Genomic DNA, 23586 nt, shown 5'->3' with positions numbered 1-23586 from the left:
AAGTTCTCTTCAACAGAGAAGACAATACGGAAATTTGCAAATACATACAGAAGCACATCAAGAAAGGTCTCAGAAATATGTTCAGACAGATGAAAACACTGCATAGCAATTGTATCAAATGGTATCTTAAAAGGCCAGATGAACTCATATGCACTAATCATCTTTCACATATCTCAAGGTGTTACTCTCTCCAAGTCCATACTGCCTTGTTAGCACTGTTGCAGCAAAATACGTACATCGCAAGAACAAAACGGTACAAGTAGGTTCAATTCAGCCATTCAAGCAAAATTGCAGGCCTTCAACTGCTGCCTCTTTTTGGAAGACAAAGATCGAYAGATATGTTGGTGACCAGTGATGTAACCATATTAGTTATGCAGGAAGTCTCTTGAAAGAATTTTCTTAATATTAATCTAATACCACACTTTTACTGTAATAAAAATATAAAAGTTCAGCATTCTTTCAAATTATTAAGACTACAGACTAAGTAGCTCTTAGATTATCTTATTTTAGAATATTGGTATGTAAAGTYATACAGCCTTCTAAAAGGATGCATTGTCTGGCAAGTAACAGAAAAACTTGGACAATTTCCAGATAAAAGAAGTCTTCTATTAGAAAATCCACAGCATTAGAAATACAGAGATTGATGATGCACAACAGCAGAAATACAAAATGGCAACAAATTAAATCTAAAAATTTAACCATACTGTTAACCTATGACATACCTTGTAAGCTATTTCAACAGCTTCCTTCAGCGTCCTGTCCTTATGAACCTCTAACTTGTTCTCCATCATTATTTGCTTTATAGGATGCATGCAGAACAATTTAATCTATGAAATACAATAATAARTTAATTAAAAATTATCACAAAGGTATTTGCAAATTTCTTTCATATTAGAGTACATTTAAATTTACAATCCTATTTTCAACAAATATAACATACATCTCTATTTCTACTTCAGCTATGGGACAGTTTCTGTTCAGCTGGTTACAGAACTGCAAATAGAAAATACCAAGGGTACAATAGATAGCATTAKGGTATTTATTTATGTGCTGATATCTTTTTGCAGGCTGGGGCATAACGTGATAATAATCCAGGATATCTTTAAACTCTAGACAGCATACAAACTAAAACTTAAACACACAGCCTACAAAACAAAATGCACATAGAAACAACTGATATGAAATTCCTTTTTCACATACACAGCTACATATCTTACAGCTGTACAGAACTTTCCAAGAAAGCAGCTGACTGATTCTTAGGCAGAACAGTGCACTGACATAAGTATTGTTCACCTGAACTCACAGATATGTTTTGCTTGCTATCATCGGGGGGGGGGGGGGAAGGGAATCTATCTCCTTCTACTAAAGGATTAGTTTAGAAATGTTCTTTCAGAAAGCAAAGGGTCACAATATTATATGAAAAAGACTTAATAGTATGAGACAGCTCATATATAGCACAGCATTGTTTGGAATTCGTTTTGCTTAAATCAAGTGATCGACAGATTAGTATTACTAGAGGTCTATATATTTTTTTAATTCTAATTCCAGTTCACATAGAAAGTATGAACTCTGTCTCTGGCAACCTCTATTAGAGCCYTCCACTGTGTACAGGCTTCCAGCAGGTATACAATTCTTTAGAAAGAGCTATAAATATGAATAGATTTATTATAATAGAGTTATGGCATTGCACTAACAATTTATTTTTTAAAATTCTTATGGGAAATATAGTTACATTATTMAGTAGAAATTCTAACCTTGCAAGTGTTGCGCTCAATTTCACGCTGTCTCTTCTCTTGTTCTTCCAATTCTCTCTCTTTCTGTACCAATTTTTTAATATGCTCTGGATATTCATGTGCTTCAAGAAACTCTGCCAGTAAAAAAAGAAGAGTCTTAAATTCATACCAGAGAAACAGAATTTTGGTAAATTTCTTATAGATTTTCTACTATGGGCAATGTTTTAGCAATTATGGATAATTTAACTAGTTACCTTTCTTGCTTTCTTCCTTCTGTTTTCCCTCCAAATTTTCCAGTAAATCATGTCACATTTTCCTTTTCATGTTTTAAATGAAACTGATGTCAGCCCCCCTTTTTCCCCCCTCCCCAGTTATATATCAAAAATACCAGTTAGGACAGAAAATGCTATTAGCACAGGTAAATTAATAATACAGTCTCAGTAAAGTAAGTTGTGCTGTTTATGAAGAAATATGCTAAGATTGAAGTATATAAAAACCACTTGAGTCATTTTTTATTATACAGAAAAACTCTGTTCTAGAGGAATGAATAATCTGATAATAAATATAGGACATATTGTCTACACTGTGATAAAATAAATATAACACTTAATAGAGATCACTGTACTACACGAGATTTTGTTCCATATAGACATAAACAGAACATGTAATACTTCAGCAAGTTAAAAACAAACAAAAAAAAATAAACTCTCACATAGATAGTCATCTCCCAGTCCCAGAATCACACCTATCCCAAGGAATGGGACAAACTGTTTTCCTGATTTAAAAATGCATTTGGCATAACAAAGATGGATCTCAATTATTTCACATTTCTTTGCTACTGAGTCATTTTCAACCATAGCACTAGTGTAAAAATCTATTCCTAAAGATAGCTTGGTCCAAAGATGTTCTTCATAAGATTGTTAAAAGAACGGTTTTGTTTATATTCTTAAACTGCATAAAACTTAAAATCACTGCCTCTTGTTCAGAACGGAGAGTATTGTTTCAGTCAAAATACTGAAACAGTTTAGGTAATATTTTTTTATTGTTCTTAAGATTACTACCTCATCTATTTTTTCATAAAAGGCTTTTCCCAACAGTATCCTACTTGTGTTGAATACACTTCAAACCTGTATAAACTATTCAGATACTTTTATATTAAAACCAAATAATGTATATAAAATAATTGTACAGTTAAGAATCATGAATTCTCAGAACAAATGGAAAATTTTATCTTACAGAATACTTAGGGTTTTTTGGTATTTCCTCAATGAAAATGTAATTGTTCAACTTTATAGAGAAAATAGTACAAAAAGGTAAGTATTCCTAATATCATGTCTGAAAATACTGTATGCAAGTTGAAACAATTTCTGCTAAAAAATCGATGTGGCTTGTGCTGATTAGAATGTTGACTTGAAATGAAGAATTTGCTCAAAAACTCCTTCTTAAATCAGGATACTGATACGAAAGTAGTTGCAATTCTCCTTTCGTTAATTTGAGGGTTTTTGCATAAGCTTAGTTTTTTAGTCTGTATTCCAAGAAATGATTAAAACTTGTTTTACTACTTCTTGCACTGCTAGTTTGTTTCCTTGCTTTTGTTAACTGTCACCCCAAGTTTCTCATAGTAAAATTCCAAATGTTATCCCAACAGAAACAGTTCAAGGAAAGGGGCAATTATTTGTTTATCTCCTAAAATATTTACAACAACAGAGTAAAACATGCAGAATGTTATTTGCAAAGGGCTTTTACTCCATCTTCACTTGACATGGAACTTCATATGCACATAAACATATCCATGTGTGTCCTATAATTTGTATATTAAGTTCTGGAATTCATCAACTCTATGCAAAAAACAGATAGATGTTACACGCTGATGTGTTACAAACATAACCAAACATACAGATCTTTTGTGCTCTTGCATGGTCCTCCAAAATAACACATACTCCCCAAACGGGGCTACCCATTGTGAGGTGGTCCAGTTCTAAGATTCCATTTTAACAKTAAGATTCAATTACAGTGTACCGAAATAAAAGTAAATGAAATCCAACTACCACAATATTCTCCCTACAAATTTAGATTTTAAGATTCCTAAGAGCTCAAATCCATTCTTCAGGACACTTTACCTCCAAAAAGGCTGGGATAAAAAGAAAAGTGACAGGTTTTACTTCTCTTTCACAGTTTACGGGACTTCTCATCTGCTCAAGCTATGATGAAAAATTTTTCATTGATTGATTTTTTGAGCATTTCATGACAGTAAAGTTCTGAGAACTGAACTTTGTACACCCAGAAAACAAACAACTTACACTGTTCACCAGGCTAACACTACAGCCTACAAACCAATGAATCTCTCCTTATAAGGGAATCAAACTGCTGATCTTTTCCTTTAAAAATAYAGCTTTGAAATTACAAATTCATCTTTGTCTTAGTTCCACTAGTTATGGTATTAGGAAAATACTTGATTCTTACTGGCACCACAATAATGTGGTTAGCCACTGCTGTTCGGGCTTCATTTCCATAGCTGAGCTTAAAATGGCAGATAAACACAAGTGGGTAAAACAAAACAAAACAACCTTAGTGCTGTTCCCTTCTAGGTTGATACTAGTTTGAAAACAGAGTTATATTTTTTTCAGTTTTTATTTCCTACTACATCATTTTGACTCCCCCAATGTGCTAGCGCTCAAAGAGATTTTAAATCAGAAATATTCATGTTTTTAAGCAAAGTGAAGTAATGAAAAGCTATAGAAGGTAGCTTGCTTTGTGAAAGTAGCTTGCTTTGTGAAAGTTACTTTAGATTATCCTAAAATTAGTGATACCATCATCCTCAAAAAATCAGAACTCTTATCACATGTAAAACGTCTCCCTATTCCAAAATAGAATCTTACTAGCTAGGAATTGAAAACACACTTACTTGCATTTCTTGTCGGATCCTTCAGTCTATATATCAGCATGTATGCATTTGTGGAGCTGATGGAAAAATAAAAGTAATTATCTGAATTTATCGAGTAAGGCAATGTGACCTTCAGAAGTTGTTTTCCTTTTTTTTTTTCAAAAAAAAGAACTACATCATATATATGTTAGCTATACACTAACCAAAAAGATTTTTAAAAAATAAAAAAATAAATATCACATTACATTAGGTGATCTGAAATAGTTGTCAGGACAGCTTTAAAAGCATTTTAAGCATTCGCCACTATTTTTAAGCTAGCATGCTGAACGCATGCATCTTGGCCATTCATTTGATTATACTAAAACTAGAGTAGTACTAACCTAGCAAAAGCACTGGAGTAATAACCTCTGCTTCCAGAAGATCCACCATATGTTTTCTTAATATCTTCCTGAGTTATCTAATAGGAAATCAATTTAATAATTATTTGAGAAACTTGCAATTACTATTTATTCACAAGAGGAAAACTGGCTTCMCTCAACACACAACATTTATCATTCTAAAGTCTTTATTATTTCCCATCAACTTATTTGCTGAGTGCAAAAAAGGTCTTTCTCTTTTGAAGTGATCTGTCTCTTCTTTTTATACTGAACATAAGTATAAACCTTCTTTTTAAATGTGAACTTCTTMGAAAACTTTATCCAGGTTCTGGATTGCAACAACATTTATGGATACATTTAACACCTGAAAAATTTCAGCAGGACAAGTATAACTGCACAATCTGAGCTGTAGACCTACAAATACACTTCTCTAACCAAACACAAAGTACTCTTCACATATATTGGAAGGCAAGTTACTAAACCTAGTGCAGCTTGTATGCAAATAAAGGCTTCTTTATAAACCATCCCTCTCTGAGCATCACAATCTTATGTAATGTCATGAAAACTAGCATGAAGTGAACTGTTCTGCAGCCTGCTTTTTATAAACTTTTCCTTTCAAAACAGATAGAAATATTATAGTAAAAATGTCATGTGAAGAATATGCTATGTTTTTAAATATAGAGAAAACATGGGGGAAGATGGTGAAACTGAAGGAAAGATAAATGGGAGAGCAAATGGAGGCTAAAGACCAACTGTTCCTATCATATGGGCTAAATCTGGACACGAACAGCCTAATATCACTCCAGGCACCTAAATKAAATCTGACTAGCAACTATAGATAGTATAGAACAGGTTACACTGGAGATCAGTGTCATGGTAAAACATACAGCTAGCAAATAATGTTGGTACAGTATCTGATAAGCATTGCTGCCTGCAAGGAGAGCTGTTCTTTTATTTCAAGCACAATGCAAAAAATTGAGGTGGAAGAGAGGGAAGGAAGAGAGAGGCATTGATAAACCTCTTGCTGAGTGAAAAATATGCACATTAAGATGAAAAATAAAACAAAGTAAATGCTTGAAACTCCAGGCATAGATTTTGAAAATACAATACACTGAGCTTAATTTAATACAACCGAAGGAAAAAAAAAAAAAGAGAGAGAAAAAAGAAAAAAGAAATCACATTACAAATTTAAACTCATGGGTTCATTTAYGGATACAGGGGAAATAAAAATAATACTTTTACCTTGCTAACATGCTGATCATTAAAGCTGTACCATTGGTCATCACTGAAAGATTTTATACAGGCATAGTAATGGCCACCAGCAGCACTTCCAGAGTGAACCATAACAGAAAAGAGCTCATACAATRAAGAACTCTGGGGAGAGAAGAAAAGGGTGGGTAAAATAAATTAAGTAAAGAAAAGGTAATCAACTGATCATTTTAAAAACATTTCTTTCTAAAATAATTACATGAACCCAAATGTATAAATATTTGTACATTTCAGAACAGAGCTGACATGCTAAATGCTATACAAGAGGCAAATACTGGAAGCAGGGAAGAATTTCCTGTTTTACTGGTGGAAAGAGAGATAGGAAAGACCAAACAACTTAACAAAAATGAGACAGACAAGCTTTTGAACTGGCTTAATGCATTATTGCTGTTGCTTTTCTGTACAAAGACATACAAAACCCGAAACCTCTACTCCAGGTTATTTATTAAATTTTCATACCCAAAATGAAACAGCAAGGTCATGCAGCAGGACACGAGTTTCATATTAAGCAATACTGAAATTATTTCTCAGAACTAAGTATCAGACAGAAACCCTAAAGGTAATACAGAAATTAAAAACAACAATCAAACTCCTAAAAGAAATCACTAACACAACTAACGATGCCCTAAGATTACCCTATTCCTAGGCCCTAAAATATTAAGTAAGAACAAGCAAACACCTTGAAAAATGCTTAAGATGGAAAGCAGTCTTAGCATTACAAGRTTTCATTTCCATTACACGATTATCTGCCACATTCTTTTAATTCCTAGCATTTGGAAGTTACTTTTCTCTACAACGTCATATAAATTTTATAGTATTTTCTAAATATTTTTACTTTAATTCCTCTTAAAAGGAATTAAAAGAATGTGGCAGATAATCATGTAACCTTAATACATATTGTTCAACAGTAACACTGCATTCAATCAGCACTTTGTAATAATTTTCCCTATGCTATCATAAAACTTTTATAGGTGAGAGGATGAAAGTTACGAAGGATGCATCTTCAATGTTGCATGCACCTAATTCTAAAAACAATTGTTTGAACAGTACTTTTGCACAGAAGTGTTACAAGAATTAAATATTTATAGATTATACATAAAAGTAGTGCTCTGTAAACGTTTAACATATACTGTATCCACCTTAATATATCCAAATCAAAAAAGTTGTAGAAAGAGCCCAGAACAGTCCATTGACAGCTAATTTGTCTTGACAACAAGTAATAAAAAACCTACCATGAGTTAATCAGCCAAAGCTACTGTCAAAACTAGGATTTGACATTTGTGTTATAATACTCTTTCCCTGTTCTRATCAAGTGATTATCAAGTAAATTTCTTTTTTCAGCTAAGGTTGACAGAACATTTCTCAAAATCACTTTCAAGTGACTTAAATATAAATAGGGATGGAGGTACACTACAAAGTACAAGCAAGTCTTAAATATTTAATGTCAGTAACAGCTGCTTCCTAATTGGGATAAGATCTACTGRTCACATTTCAGATTAGCTAACTAAGGACACACAAAGCATATWCACTGTAGACATCAGCAAGATTTTACAAGAATTTTCTGCTGGCAAGAAAACCCTTGCAGGCTTTTATTTCCAAGCTCTTTGGTAACCTCTGTGTCACAGAAGAGGATGAGTGCTATCCTACACTGRCTTGTTCAATTTCTATATATTAAGTCAAGATAACTGAAAGAACATTTAACACTTGTCAGATCCATCACCATATTTACCCAACCATTTTTTTTAACTAACAACAAATAAATGACAAAAACTGATCATAACTTTCCAATTCTTTTCTACTAAATTGCAAGACACTTCCATAGCAAAAGTTAGTAGGCCTTTGACATCCTCAAATAAAGAACGCTGCTCACAAGACAAATCTATCTTCTATTTGAGGATCTCTTGCAGAAGTAAGTTATCTGGGAACTCCCAGAGTCTGGCCGGTTGGCACTGAAAGGCATTTAATTCCCACTTTCCTAAGGAAAAAGAAATATATATTATTTATTTACCTTTTCACTGCTAATTTTAGAAATTCTTTCAGCTGCACTGTTGTTTTCGAGGCAGATTCCTTCATCAACACCATCATCATTAGAGAAATCATTGCTCATCTGATCACTGTGACAGCTGCCTTCATTCTCTGCTCCACTATCAGTGCAACTCTCAGTCTGAGGAGACTTCTTAAAAATAAGCCGCTCATATTAATACTGTACAACACTTAAAGTTATATGGAACAAGAAATAACAATACATTTATGAATTGAAAATATTAGGCATTGTAAGAGCAGAAACATAACATTTTATAACTCATCACAGCAGCATCATTCATGTTTTATACGTGGTGAGCCTGAGATGCAGAGAAATTAAGAGAATGAAGTAACAGAATAATGTTAGAAAGTTACATTTAATTAAGATGTAATGACAAAGAGCATGAAACAGTTCCTACAGATTGCATTATTTGAAAGACAAGTGTCATTAAATATCTCTATTTTCCAATTTTGAGATTCCTATTCAGCTCCCTCAAAGTTTTTCCTTTTTTTTTCTGAGTATGCATCATATAATGTTTTTAAAGTTCTACAGCAGCTAAAAACATACACAGATGTTCTCATCAGCTTTCCAGGGAAGCATACTTAGTCCTCAAGACAATGCAGTAAATGCCTGTGAGAGATCAGTATTAACAGTCCGTCTGTCTATAAATGGAAAGGTACTTAGTGAATATGTTTACACTWCAGCTGCTATTTCCAAATGATTATCATCTCCATGTAATCAGAAAAAAAAAGTGTATTTTTTCAACTGCTCAGACTTATTACTTCTCAAAGGGTTCATCTTAAAGGTTGCATTACATATACAAGTTCATGTCATGGAATTTAATAGAACTATAATATTGCATTTTGAAATACTGCTATCAGAAAAGTTTTTTTTYYCCTTTCTTTCTTTTTAGAGAAAATAGAATAATTTTAAAATTGTATTTCAAGATTCCAAAAAGCAGCTTTTATCTGCYTTGCTACGAAAATTAAATCTAGATCTTTTACAGAAGTACTAACATAGCTGAGGCAAAYGTTAAGAAAAGCATTTACCTACACAAACAGGGAAAATGTTTGAGATTAAAGACTCAGCACTCCTTTGGCTTGCTTCATGAGGCACTTTCAAATCTGTCTAACTAAAAATATTTGCCCAAGTCTATCTACACAGCATACAACCAAGTCCAGCAAATTTAAGACTAAAACTCCAATCTGCAAAGCAATGGAACACCTCAAAAACCTAARGAGATATGCAATTCAGCCTCAAGAATCAATTTATTTTTTCCTGTTAGTTACTGTATTTGGTCAACAATCAAATTTAATACCTGGCAAGATTTCATCAATTACTAGCCCGTTTCMTTTACTACTCAATTCAACCAAATTCCCTGAATTGTAGTAGCAGACATCCTGAAAGTAATACTCTTGAATACTCTGAATTCTAATACCAGACACTAAGCTCTACTATATCTAAAATTCTAAATCTTGTTATAGCCAAAATTTATATAGGATTACCAAATTATATATGTCTCYGTTAATCAGAACCCATTTGACTAGAAATATTTTCACAAACAGTTGAAGTGTTTTTCCATTTCAATTCATTGGACAGAGTTGTGAAAGCAGAGTAAGACTGCCTAGTGTTCTGYTAGCTAAAAAGGAAGTTGTCACCAACACTGGGAAAACAGTTTATTTAGTACCACTGCTATTAGCTGATCCTCTTTCTGTTTTCCAGTGAACATAGCTGAGATATTTTGGCTCAGTTCTAGTCCCAAATCAATCATCATTTTCATTTAATCCACCACTAACATCCTGAGATTTATCAAATTACTTACAAGGCATATTTTGCAAAACAAATGTTTTCAGATGTTTTTACAGAGCTATACAAGCCTATTGTACTACATCTAAAATGTAGCATTTTTCTTATTTTTTCCCTACAAATAGGAATCCATTGCTGGGTAAACACAATAGTTACTAAAAAGAGCTAGCAAAGTTGCATGATGTTTTCAGGAATGGAATGGGAGAAAGTCCGTCTTTAAAGTAGAACAGCATTAAGTAATTTTTGGTGAGTTTAATTGTACAAAATTAATTTTGTCCAAAAGTAGGAGCTAGGTCAAAATAAGTTACAAATCAAAAACAGAATTTTGCGAATCTCATTTCTACAGCATACACAACATCATGATTCACAGGGACAAAATTAATCATGAATGTTCTATGGACTAACCTGTGTTCACAGCTTCAAAAGTTTACACCATTGCTTGTGAAGAGAACAGATTCAGACACAAATTTAAGATACATTTCATTCTGGATTTGCTTGATATGAGGAAGCCTTGAAACCTGTGCTTTTAAATCTCTTATCTGGTAAGATCTCGTAAAAAGTCAGGCAACAACTCTTCATGGAAGTACGCAAACCTCACAGTGATCAGCAAACATATTTCCTTTTCAAACTAAAAAAAATCCCCACAAATATATTTTAAAAGTTCAAATAAAATGTTGCCATGTCTGAAGAAAATTTTATGTAGATGAATAATATTGCTAAAATGGACTTATTAGACTGACATTTTTAATCTACTTATTTCAAGAAAGTTAAAAAGAGATTTTTCTCTGAAATTGAACACTTTACCTCATCTTCAACATCAATGAAAACATTCATGTCTAGCTCCTCAGGAAAAGTCATGCGATCATTGAGTTTAATTCTGTGCATAGTGGTATAATCAAAGTCGAATCTCTTGAGTTGCAATGTCAGCAGATATGGAAAATGCAAGAATCGTAGGCCCTAAGCAAAATAAAGTGGAACAGAAAAGATTACACCACTATTTTCAGGATCAGTATTTCACAAATAATTTTAACAAATTATTTGGACAGCATTTACCTTTCTTGCATCGCATTTTTTCTTACATCTTTCACAAAAATACTGATTGGGGCCATCAAGAATCTCAGGCTGAATGAAAGCATGCAGTGCTTCTTCCTAATAATAAAAAAGATGGTACCCAATTTTTAAAAAATGCTTACTATGTGTGCATAAACCAGAATGATAAATTTACAATGAGACTGCAATCACACACAAATTACTCCAATCACTTAAATCTATGATCAAAAATTCAAATGACAAATTTTGATAGATCGACGTAAACAGAGTCAGAAAAACATTAAGAGAGACCAACCTCTCTATTCAGCCCAAAAGGTAAGCAGTCAAACCATGAACAACAGCAAATTATTCCTAAGTATATTTCATTCAGCATTTGATGGATCCATATGGCCCTGATTTTTTATATATCTTCTAAAATAAAACTTATCCCTGTTATCTTGCACATCACATTCAGTTAAGTCTGTACAATCAGTGTCAGTGTTATGCATCTGTGTAATTATGCTTATTTTTTAATCTACTCGGGCCCCATCATCTCATATTTGTTCTCCTAAACTTTTGGGATGGTTCTTCCCCTCTATTCTTTCAAGAATAGTTTTTCCAAGCAGATGTCACAATATCAATGGGTTGGCAGGGGAAGAAAGTAATAGTGAAAGTTGTCGTGTGTGTCTGTGTCTGTGTGTGTGTGTGTGTGTGTGTGTGTGTGTGTGTGTAGGAATTTTTGAGCTTTACTCCCCATGTAGTGAAAATCTTATATGGCCATCTTCTATGAATATATAATTAGCTTACTAGTAAAAAGACTTTATGAAGTAACTGACCAACAACGAGTTACATCCTCCAATAGCTACTTAGATGATCTGCCTTAAATAGGAGTTTAGTAATTTCCATCTTCCTCCTCAATGCTGCAAGAAATAGTCCAAACAACCAAACCGACCATTACTCCTCCTCTTAACATTGTTTTCAACAATAATATTGTACAGAAACTGTGTTTGTACTTGGAAAGAAAATTGTTCAAACAAAAGCCACTAAAAAACTGCGATGAGCTCAGTAAATTATTTTACTTCCAAATTTTTAAAAGGTAAAGTCTTTAACCCAGTTAGGTTTGCAAGCTGAGAGCACACCGGGTTTCTGAACKTTAAGTGGTACTCTGGAGTTTTCTGTTCACCTGTGGAGGTTAAAACAGAAATACCACTAGCATGTTATTTACCTGTTTAAAGAGAAGATCGACACAAACAATGCTTTGAAAAATCATCTATTATGATGGAGTGCAGCTGTTCCCTGAAATCTGAACAAGTAAGAGGGGCTTAACTGGGCAAAGCAAACTCACCAATTGCAAAATGGCTGGCACAGAACTTAAGATTACTATCTAAATCATGTTGTTTGATGAATCAGACTTTGGGAGAAAATCAAGGATATGGAAAGATCTTCAAAAAGCCTCCAATTCTTTCCTTCTCCCTCCATTTCTTTCTGAGAATTCAGGGAAGCACTAAGAACAAATAACAAAACAAACGTTTCACAGCCCTTGCTTTTCCCATATGAAAAAAGCTCTGTCACTGTTCTAAGAGGAGTGAGTTTACACAAGGATTGTACTCATAAGTACTCAMAAATGAGAAATGTGCTGAACCCATCAAGAGCACAGAGAAGGCAGTCATCTCGCTTCACTATTTTTGTACTCAAACAGAAAAGCAGTTTGCCTCTGAACAAGCCTGAAATCACCGTTCTCAGGCAGAAAGACTCTTTAGATACGTGAAAACATTTTAAAGAGTCCGAATGAGACTACTGTCCACATAAATGTGCTTCTTAAATACAACAGAGGCCTGGTTGCTTTTTACTAAAGAGCAGCAAACAAGTAGCAAGATAACGTACTGACGTGTGAGGAAGCCAGAAGACTAATGAAGGCAATGTAAGCTATAACTCTGCTTTAAATAAGGCTGGAGGCGGGGGAAAGGATTAGTACATTTTGACTATTTTGTAAATTGATTGAAGAATATTGAGAAGTATCTAAATGAAAGCAAAAAAGTCAATAATCAACATGAAAAACACCAAATGTAGAAGGCAGCATTAATGGCCACAGAAGTGTCTCTTATGAGAGAAACTGAACCAAATGCCAGTTAAGACAATGTAAATATATTTGCAATGTTCCAAAGGGGAAAAAAAAAAGAAAGAAAAGGAAAAAAAGTTGCAATTCGCTCATCAACAAACAAAAAACCAAACTATATATGAATGGTAGGACAGAAATGATTATGTAAACTCATGTGATGTGCAATTTAACAAGGAGCCACATTCTACATTTTTTATGTATGGAAAAAAGTGATGTTCATAGAGTCCCCCAAAAACTGAATGAAGTATCATGAGATACAACGCATTATGCTTAGTGATTTCATTGCTTACCACCAATAGAGCTGTGCTTTGAAAAACATCAGTAATTATCTTAAGAAATTCATTATTTTGAGCTATATAAATATTCAGGTATCTTTCAACCTTTGTATGAGTACTATATTGCTGTTCTTTTTGTCTACTCCTTTAAATTTTTTCAGATTTCCTATGTAATCTTTATATCAAAGTAAATTTTACTGATTACGACTATAATGCAATTGATATTCTAATGCACTTCATTTTCTACTCTAATTACTCCTAGTTCACTCATGAAACCAGTGATACATTTTCTACCCAACACATTTTAATCACATGACCCTTTTTTGCACAACTGTTCCTCTGGAAAAAAGTTTGTCTCTGAAGAAGTAACTATTATGCAGTTTTATATCACATAAGCATTTCCAACTTTACCATGAAAATATACCATGAAAGATCAAGTAATAGGTTACTATGAAAAAAAGTCATTCCAACTTTTTACAGTTAACAGAATCAAAGAACAGGGCGGAAGGAGCTTCTGGAGGTCATCTGATCCCACTCCCAGCTCAAASCAGGTTCAGCTTAGAGTAAGTTGCTCAGGGCCTTGTACAGCCAACTTCTGAGTATCCCCAGTTCTTAATTTTCTGATCATGAGACTTACAGTTCTTAGCATACTCAAAAGCCATAATGAGAAGGCCAAATGAATTGCCTTGCTAGTGAAAGGCACTTAGGACACACTTTTCTCCACAAAAACGCATTATGACACAGCCAGTTGCTTGACAGGTATCTTATTGCAAGTATTTATTTAAAACCTGTGAACAGGTGCAGTAGAATCTTTACGAAAAGCCATATAATAAATAGAACTTGGGCTAGACTGTTCATAGACGTCCATCTCAGACTTTCAAAATTCATCTGGTTTTTCAGTTATCCCCCTCTCCCTTTGCTAATCTACATGCCCAAAGAATACACTCAACTAAAAATGAAAGTGTATTATTACCAGCCTAGCTTTGCTTTTAAGACCATAAAGAAAACCTTTACTGCTGTCAAATTCAGGCATTTACACAAAAGATAATACTATTTACAAAACTTACTGTGAACTGCTGTTCCTGTTTACCCACCTAAGCTAAGTTAAAAGTTTTTAGGTTTGTAACTCTACCAGCCTCAAAAAGGGCCTGACACATTGTGTTTAATGGTTTTTAAACCATGTCCTTGAACAGAGCAGTTAGTCACTGAAGAAGTACTTATATGATTTGAGAAACATACTGACAAGATCCCAGTGCCCCAGTGATGCCCTAATGAGGTTAAAGCTACACTACATAACATGAACTTTGGTATGTCTGTGTTGTGGGGGGGGGAGGTTGGGGAGGAAATCAAAAAAAAATTAAGATTCAAAACATAAATCTTAGAAACATACTGAATAATTTTAGAATTACTTTATATTAGGAAATAAAGGAAATAAAACATTATTCTTCTCAAAAGTTCTTCAATGTTCCCATGTATTTAAAAAACAATATATATATGTATGTATAAATGCAATGTTTCAGGTATCTACTTTTTTGGTAGTACACAATGTCGAACAGTGGGATAATAAACTTTACTTGGCATTCTATAGATTAACCTTACTTAAAGTTTGTATATCCATTCTCTCTTTTTAGAAAGTAATGGAAAATAACTTACCTCTAACTAGAGTTCTTTGAAGGTAGTATCCTCCTTAGATCCCCTATCTTGGGTTGTGTCGCCTGCTGCAAGTTCCCTCAGGAGCTGACTAGCAAGGTCTAAAAAGTTTTACATTCCCTTCTATAAGCCCTATTAGCGCATGTGTCAAGATTTTGATCTTTCACTCATACCCTTCCACCTACACCTACTAAATCACCATCTATGGATCAATGGAGGATACTACCTTCAGAGAATTCCATTTAGAAACAGGCGATTTTTCCCTTCTCCAAAAGCAAGTATCCTCCATATCTCCCCACTGTTGAAGACTACAAAACTAAAAATAAAATCTGCTATAGATAAGACAAATGTAGGGAGGAGAATCAACTGAATATAATCAGAGTAAGTATTAAAAATAGCTCAAAAATTGAAGCATCAATACAAACTGCAACCATGTAACACACTCAGTGTAACAAAAAAAATTTTTTAAACTGTTTTCCTTACAATATAGTAAACCCAGTAAATGCTGATTTACAGGACAAATATCAAATGTTAAGTAATCTGTTCTTAATTGTTCCTGTGTTTTTACAAATATACAGATATTCAGGTTTCTTTRTATCATTCTGCTACAGACTTCTTCCCTATCAAATAATTTCAATTTGAGACACATGTATGATGCATTGTTAAATGCAGAATGCAACTATGAAATGAATAAAGTTTTCAATTTTCTTTAATAGATCAAAAAAGTCTTTGGTCACTGAATAAAAATTACAATGAAAAAATCTTGTTTTAGTGAATATTTTTAGAAATGAGTTTTAAAGGTGAAAAGAGAAGCCAGTTACATAAGACACCAATCTCTAACTGGAATTGCAGCTCAAAATACAGCTTCAATTAGTTGGATGAATACTAAAAAATTTCAATGCAATGTTAAAAAAATTTCAAAGGATTTTACAAATATAAATCTTTCTCGTGAGAGCTCAATATCCCTCATATCTTTACTACTCCTCAAAATTGGCATTTAAAGATTTAAAGCATGAAGTACTCTGAAGCTAGATTACAGTTTAATCTAATTTGATAATTCTTAACAAAATTATCGTTAAGAATGACAGACTATTAGCGCTTTAAAAAATAGTGCCAATGTACTAAACACAAAAGGCACAAATACTTTATATACAATAAATAATCCTGGTAAGCCAATTACCCAACATGTGATTATTTTAAACAATAAACTGCTTGATGTATTCTCATTCTTTCTCATAACTTCATCCACATTATAGATATTTTTAAGCCACAATAGTGGAATTTTACAGTTTGTAATGACTTCTTTTTGGGAAAAAGAAAGAAATAAGCTTTCACAAATTTACTAACAAATGTATGTGCTTGCCAACATCAGTAATACTGGAGCAAAAGCAATCAAGAATATGGATGCACAACAGGATTTTGTGTTACCATTATTATAACTTGCTTGTTAAAAGCATATGGTATTTAAGAAATGAACTTCAAAAAGTACAACAACAACATGGCAAATAAACTAAAGATTCCAAGTTAATGTTCTGTTCTTTCACTAACATTTTCAACAATGCTCAGAAAATTTTGCAGATGTGCCAATAAAGAAAACAGCCAAAATAAAACTCAGTGATCTCACAAAAATATCTCGGGTAAATTCCTGAGATTTTTTTTAAGGAAGAAAATAATTGATGACTGCAGCCCTAGGGCAATAAAGCTGCATTTTCCCTCCCCTTATACATGCACCAGTAGGACTCATTGAAGGGTGAAAGAAAAAAACAAGACAAAAAAACCAAAAAAAGCAAAAAAAAATCTTCTAGAACTTGCTAGCTGGTTCACTGCACAAAGACGAACACCCCAAGATGGAGTATCTAGGATGATACTTACCATGTAACAAATTATACCACTGTCGCATTATGTATTCTATGTGTGTATGGATGCACTATTAGTCAGCATAATAGTACACACCACGCTAGCAAATGCCTGGTTGGAGCCATATGGCCGGATGACCAAAGGAATATCCAGGTAAGTGTCGATTCTCCAGCCTTCGTAGCCACATTCTAGACATCTTACATAGTCTTTCAGTTTGCCTTGATATAGCTGATTTATAAGATCGGCCTGAAACAGAAGTGTTCAACACAGCTTGAAACAAACAAAACRTACTTCTCTTTAGTTTTACAAGAAAATGCCTTTTTTATTAAATTTTAGTTGCACAGATACACATTTAGAATGTACCTTCCCAAAAGGGCATTTATTTCTTCCTGTTTCTCCTCTTTTTCCCAGCCCCATCCCCTGCAAATCAAGCCAGCTTCTGCAAGTACACGCAACCATGTTACATCAGCTTCACTGTATACCTCACACTAAAGTTCTAAGAGAGATTATAAAACTACCAAAATCACAGATCATGTTGAAAACAAGCACAATTTTGCAAGTATCATTAATAGGTTAACTGATATTGGAGTCCTCTTCTGTGCATAGAAGGCTAGCTAAAGAAAAACAGAAGAGGTATTTCTCCCTCTACAAACCTGAAAACTGGCCCACAGCTTGGCCAATCATCAGAACATAATGTGTTATGAATAGATACCCATCCTTCTCCTACATTAGGAGGGGCTTGAGCCACTCTTGAAAGAGTCCACAGCCTAAAAAAATGCAGCCTGAAAAATACTGGCAGTGAGGAAATCCCCACAGAAGGAGCTACACACTCGCTTTCTGCAATTCAAAGACTAAGGATCCAGACTTCAGAATATTTTACTTTCAATCAGGGAATGAAAACATAAGCACTACTCTCAGAAAAATCTTACATGAGAGTAGCCTAAATAGTGCCTCGAGAAAGAAACGAATTATAACTACTACAGACTTCCAGTAATCTGATACTTAAAATTCAGTTAACATTTTTCACAATCACCACCACCCACATGCACCAAATATACCCCCTCAAAATACCCCCCTGATACAATTACCTGCTCTGTTTGTTTCCATTTCTGCTCCAAAGCATCAAACATGACTCTACAAAGCTCTTGCACATCATGCTGTTGCCATGCTGTTAGGAATTGAAATTAATCTTAATCAAAACAAGAAAAGTAAATTAACTGCAATATTACCTGTAGTCTAAAAATGCTTCTTAAAAAGCTACACATTTGTTTTCAAATCCGTTCCTAAAATACTATTCAGTATATTGTACACAACTGGGCCAGTATTCCATTCCACAAGCAGTTACCTCTCAAATTAAGTTAGAACAATGAGTAGCCAACTTGCTCACAATGTATGCGCACAAATGATAATTCTGTATAAAAGCATGAATAAATATGGAAATAGTATGGAAATACTAATGTTCTAAATTATAAAATAAGCTGGCCTTAACTTGTTTCCCACTGTGTGCTATTTCTCCAAAATTCAAGTTTATTTCCATGTCAGTGTAAGGACACTGAAACCCAATTCCTTATCATCACTTAAGTACTCCACAGGGGATAGGAAGAGGAGAAATCAGCAGGTTATGGGGAAAAACTGTACTGTAGAAGTGTCAAAAAACAAATGCAAAGTTTGATTTTAAGTAGAAAGTAATATGGAGAATTCCCTAAGTGGAATGTGCATTTGACATCTGTACTTCTGAAGAGATGCAAATTTCTTAAAAAGAGCTACTTCTTCAAAATAATTAATAATCATAATGACACCTAAATTAAAAAAGTACTGTTTTTAATTTAATGGCCTAAAACTTACAGAATTCACTTCTTAGAAATGAAGCATCCATTTAAGCTATTTTGTTTCCATTGAGGTGGATTATAATAATTCTTTTTAATAATTCAGGTATTTTTCTATCAACAGCAGTTTAAGCCTCTAACAGGCAACTGATGATGAAAGATAAAAATCACATAAGCTTAATAGCTTCATATTACCTTCACTACTATCCCATCCAAAACTCCGTGTAACATCTGTTGTTTCAATTGCTCGTTTTTTGCTGGTCTGCAGTAAAACAAATAGTCTTTGAAGCTGGTAGGGGATGCTCGTCACTGGATCCTCTTCAGATTCTTCAAATTCCCATCTATTTGAAACATAAGATATTTGACAATTAAAAATGCTTTGAAAGTAATATTCAAAAAGGCATTTAAATCAGCATTTATTACATTTCAAGGGGTTTGCTAGATATCAGAGGTTAACTGAAAGTATCTTGGAGAAAGTTAAAATAATTCTTAAAGTTTATTTTCATATTTGTAGTGAACTAAACACACTCAAGTGTATCAATCTAAAATATCAATAAAATAATTCGGAAACCATTCTCTACACATATACAGACATGAACTGCAGTTAGCATCAAACTCCATTTCAGGTTTAATGCTTTCAAGACCGGACAAATTCTTTAAAAGATCTGCCACACCACACACCAGTAACATACCTGAAAACTCTGGTAAAATGTGATGTTTTTAAGCAGGTATAATTTACAGTAGCCTATCCAGCTTGCCTTCAAGTCTTAAAAGAAATGAACTTTTTCCATAGGCAATTTTCTCCAATCATTTTCCTGCAATCTATCCTTCATCTCTTATCCATACCACTCTATCCACTTTGGAATTAAAGATTGCTACTTAAGTTCAGATACATTTCAATACACAAAGAAGAAAGTTTTGATATGAGAAATTCATACAGCTCTTCTACCAATACATACTCGGACAGATGTAATACAGATTTTTTTTTTTTAATTAAGAATTTAAGAACAAGTTTTAATCATACATACTCACTTGTATAACGCATTTCGAAATTCTGGAGTCATAAAAAGTGTTTGTAAAAGGCTATTCAAGTAGCAAGTCATTGCTTGATTTACTAGCCCCACATAGCCTATAAATACAAGAAGAACGAGATTGAAATACTGTAAAAGATAGGAAATTACTTTGAGAATTAAAATATATTTGACTAGAAAAACAATTCCATGACCTTGTTTACTCAATAACTGCATCCAGCTGTTGTCATTAAAAATGGTTTTGCACTATAATTGCTCACTTTGAAGAGCAGTAAAACATCATAGTTTACATGTTACACATACAATTGCCTTGAATTTCATGAAGTTATTTTAATGATTACCAATTGTTTCACAATAATAACCAATATTTTACGTCAACCACTCAATCAAGACATAAGCAACACTATAATAGTTTTAACATATTTTACTGAAGAGTCCAGAATTTATTTTTAAAAAATTTTGTATTCTAGTTTATTGCCTAGATGTCAGCTAAGAAATACTCTAATTTAAATATAATTTTTATCTGTATTGGTTTGTACCATCATCTCAGAACTACAAATCAAAAATCTCTAGTGTGACCATGCATTTTGAGAGACGTGTATCTCAAAATCTTTTCCCATAATAACAAAGACAGATCAATTCAGCATCACATTTTTATTAGCTGATGAAATAAATTATTTACTTATATTAATCTTACTATCATTTTGAGTTGTCTCCAAAATGTGTAATATTAATCATTGAAAAGCAAGCAGCTTATGCGGAAGCACAGTGCAATAAAGAAATTAAACATGCCCATTCACACTTTGAAGCTCTCAAAACTAAATATTAAAAACATCTCAACTCTATATTGGTAATAAAAGGCAGCTACTCCTTGTAAAACACAAAGATTTTCTATGAAGAGACTAAATTAGAAGACTTTTAACTCCAATCTATACAGCTTCTCTTGTCACATTTGTATTTAGGTATGTAGCAAATAAATATACTAAATTGTCAAAAGAAAGATCATGAACAAACACGAATTGGCCTAATAGGAGTATTTTCTTTGTGCCTGCTCAAAACATTAATATCAGCTAGTGGTCTTACTACTGAGTTATAACTTTATGGGCACATCACAGCATATGTGTAAGTGCAGAGCAAAAACATTTTTTCCATTATGTATATTGTAGGACTCCGATAATAGCTGAATAAATGCACACGAAAGAATTAAAAAGAACACTGCTAAAAACCCGAGTGAGTGGTGGTAGAGAATACAGGTAAAGGATAAAATCAGAACACAGGAGAGTATGAAACTTGACACGGACAACAGTCCCAACTAAGTACTTCATACTTGTGATGTTACAATCCCAGAACTAAGCAGCTGTCCATCTTTAGGCACAGCTGGATGGCATTTTGGCAGAGAGCGAGAGAGACAACAATAAAAAGCTTGAGGACAATTCCAGTCAGCTTGTTTTCCCTCCTCCTGCCCTCAGCAAAATCTCTTCCTTCTGACAGCCACTTATTCCGTAACATTTCCTTTGAGCCAGTAAAGGGACCAGAAGTAAACCCAGACTGCAAAAGGTGTCAGAAAACGCTGTGTGGTTAGGCAGAGATTGTCGTCTTCTCTCTTCCTCTGCACAAAAAAAGGGCGCCCAACCTAGTGAGATTTGCCCTGGCAGAGATTCACTCCCCTTTCCTGAGGGAGTCTCAGCTTGCCAGTGGGAAGTCAGGCAGCAGAGGGATAAAATCTCTTGGGGAATCGCAATGCAAGCAGAGAAACTGGAAGTGGGGATTACAGAAGGAAGATTTGAGTAACACCCGAGTGCAAAGATTTGGAAACAGCCTCTCTTTAAAAGTGTTTTAAGTACTTACTAAGCTCTCAGTGAACACACAGATATTGGTATGAGAATTTTTGGGCTAATACAACGGTGACCACTCAACATGGCAGCAGATTATTACAGAAAAGAAAAGGAGGTTCCCTGACATTAAAACTTTGCACTGCTTTGCTACAAGCAAGAAAAAAAGTGTGATACAGATCATCTGCTTCCAAATGACATGAGAAGATCCTAGAAAATGTGATGAAAAAATGTATTAGTATTTTTTTTTAATACATTGCAACTTCTTTCAAAAAACCTGAAAATGACACTGTTTGAAAACATGCTGAAACAATTACAAAATAGCATTGCCTTTACAGGAGAGAAAATTATACCTGTCTCTGATTTGCTCAGGACTGAAGAATAAGAGTAGTTTTGACTGACGTAATCATTAGTACAACCAACAGAGCCTTCTCTTGGAAGAGGCCCTATAAATCTGTCTTGTGTGCTGTCATCTGCTGCACCTGACTCCTCCTAAAAACATAAATATACTTATTTTATGCAAAAAATAAGCAACACATTCTTTACCAAACCATCTTTCTCAAAGATGAAAAAATCCTTTTGTTAGTGTATCACACACCAAAAGTTTAGGAAAGAGCAGGTTTACAGTTGCATAGGTAACTTCAATTCTGCTCTAAAAATCCTCAACCCCCTGAAAATGCATTCTTTTCATTAGTGGAAGTAAATGTCCCTTAGAGAAGCAGTAATATACTACTGTATAATCAAATACAGTGCTGTAATGCATACAATAGACAAGTCTGCAAGATCAGTTTAGTATCTCTTCTTACTAACACTTACTGATCTTTTTGCACTTTAAGGGTAAAAAAAGGAAAAAGTAAAATTAGCAGCAGGTAACTCTGCTGTCAATACAAGACTGTCCTTACTGAAAACTCTGTCAGAGCAGCGTAGCATTATTTTCAAACAACCAGAGGAAAAGGATTAAGTATATGACAAAACTTCTATTGTTAAGACTTGTCTCTAAACAAGATTAGTTAATTACATAATCATAGGAAACTACTTGTAGTAAAGCATTATATAAAAATTTGACAAACTAATAAAAACTGACAGTAAACAATTACTCATSAAGGTAAGGGTACTCTTACTCAGGAGAGACAAGAAAGTTTAAAATACTAGTCTAAAGAGATCTGATCAGAAGGCTCCTGAGAAGGACTATACGAAACGTATAACCCAATTTCATTTCACGTTTAGACTTTATAACAAGAGCAATACTTCAGAAATACATCTTAACCCCCTTTCTCTGCAATAACTTACATAATTCAGCAAAGATTTTACTTACCGACATTATACGAGGCTGTTCGCCATCTCTGTCTGTCAAATGCAGAAAGTTCTTCTTCCCTGACTCAAAACCAGCATCAAGAATACTTTTGTCACTGTTCTGCTCTATTGGAGTCTGTTAAAAGAAAATTAAACACCTTTTAAAATCAAATTTATGTGCAATTACAGATTCTGTCCAATTATACTGCTTCAAATAACTTCTGGAAAACTACAATAAGTAAAAGTTAACAATAATTATCCAGTATATACAAAACATACTTATCATTAATAATGAAAAACTTGGGAACAGTTTAAAAGATGGAGTAAACTTAGTATTAAAGCACAGTTTAACACCTAGAAACTGGTCAGGCTATTCAGGAGATAAAACACTGGTCTACAAGTTTTTGGCAGAAAGCCAAATGATCAAGTGTCCTATATAGCTTGCATACACCTTTTTATAGAAGAAGAAATGAAGCTGCTCAAGCATAAACATGACTTGAAATAAGTGTCTGTTTCAAGTTCTATAACGTCTATTTATTTTTAAGCAGTTTTATGAAGCTTTCTACAGGAATCCATAGGAAT

The 23586-nt window shown here is 33.7% G+C and overlaps 1 protein-coding gene across 1 annotated transcript in view; it reads right to left on the bottom strand.

Annotated features, from left to right (window-relative positions):
- Positions 1 to 23586, bottom strand: part of USP47 (ubiquitin specific peptidase 47) — a 45193-nt gene that overhangs the window by 17828 nt on the left and 3779 nt on the right. Inside the window, exons 3-16 of the mRNA XM_085317238.1 lie at positions 23027 to 23140; positions 22065 to 22203; positions 19881 to 19977; positions 19044 to 19189; positions 18111 to 18190; positions 17119 to 17268; positions 11146 to 11241; positions 10897 to 11049; positions 8272 to 8439; positions 6237 to 6368; positions 4998 to 5074; positions 4639 to 4694; positions 1755 to 1867; positions 723 to 827 (exon numbers count right to left, since the gene is read on the bottom strand). Of these exons, the coding sequence (XP_085173364.1) occupies positions 723 to 827; positions 1755 to 1867; positions 4639 to 4694; positions 4998 to 5074; positions 6237 to 6368; positions 8272 to 8439; positions 10897 to 11049; positions 11146 to 11241; positions 17119 to 17268; positions 18111 to 18190; positions 19044 to 19189; positions 19881 to 19977; positions 22065 to 22203; positions 23027 to 23140 (1626 nt within the window). The remainder of the gene's footprint in view (positions 1 to 722; positions 828 to 1754; positions 1868 to 4638; positions 4695 to 4997; positions 5075 to 6236; positions 6369 to 8271; positions 8440 to 10896; positions 11050 to 11145; positions 11242 to 17118; positions 17269 to 18110; positions 18191 to 19043; positions 19190 to 19880; positions 19978 to 22064; positions 22204 to 23026; positions 23141 to 23586) is intronic.

Source organism: Rhea americana, unplaced genomic scaffold, assembly GCF_003343005.1.
Source record: "Rhea americana isolate MKP2758 unplaced genomic scaffold, rheAme1 scaffold_49, whole genome shotgun sequence".
In the NCBI taxonomy this organism is placed as follows: domain Eukaryota; kingdom Metazoa; phylum Chordata; class Aves; order Rheiformes; family Rheidae; genus Rhea; species Rhea americana.
This window is presented reverse-complemented; position numbering and strand designations above follow the sequence as displayed.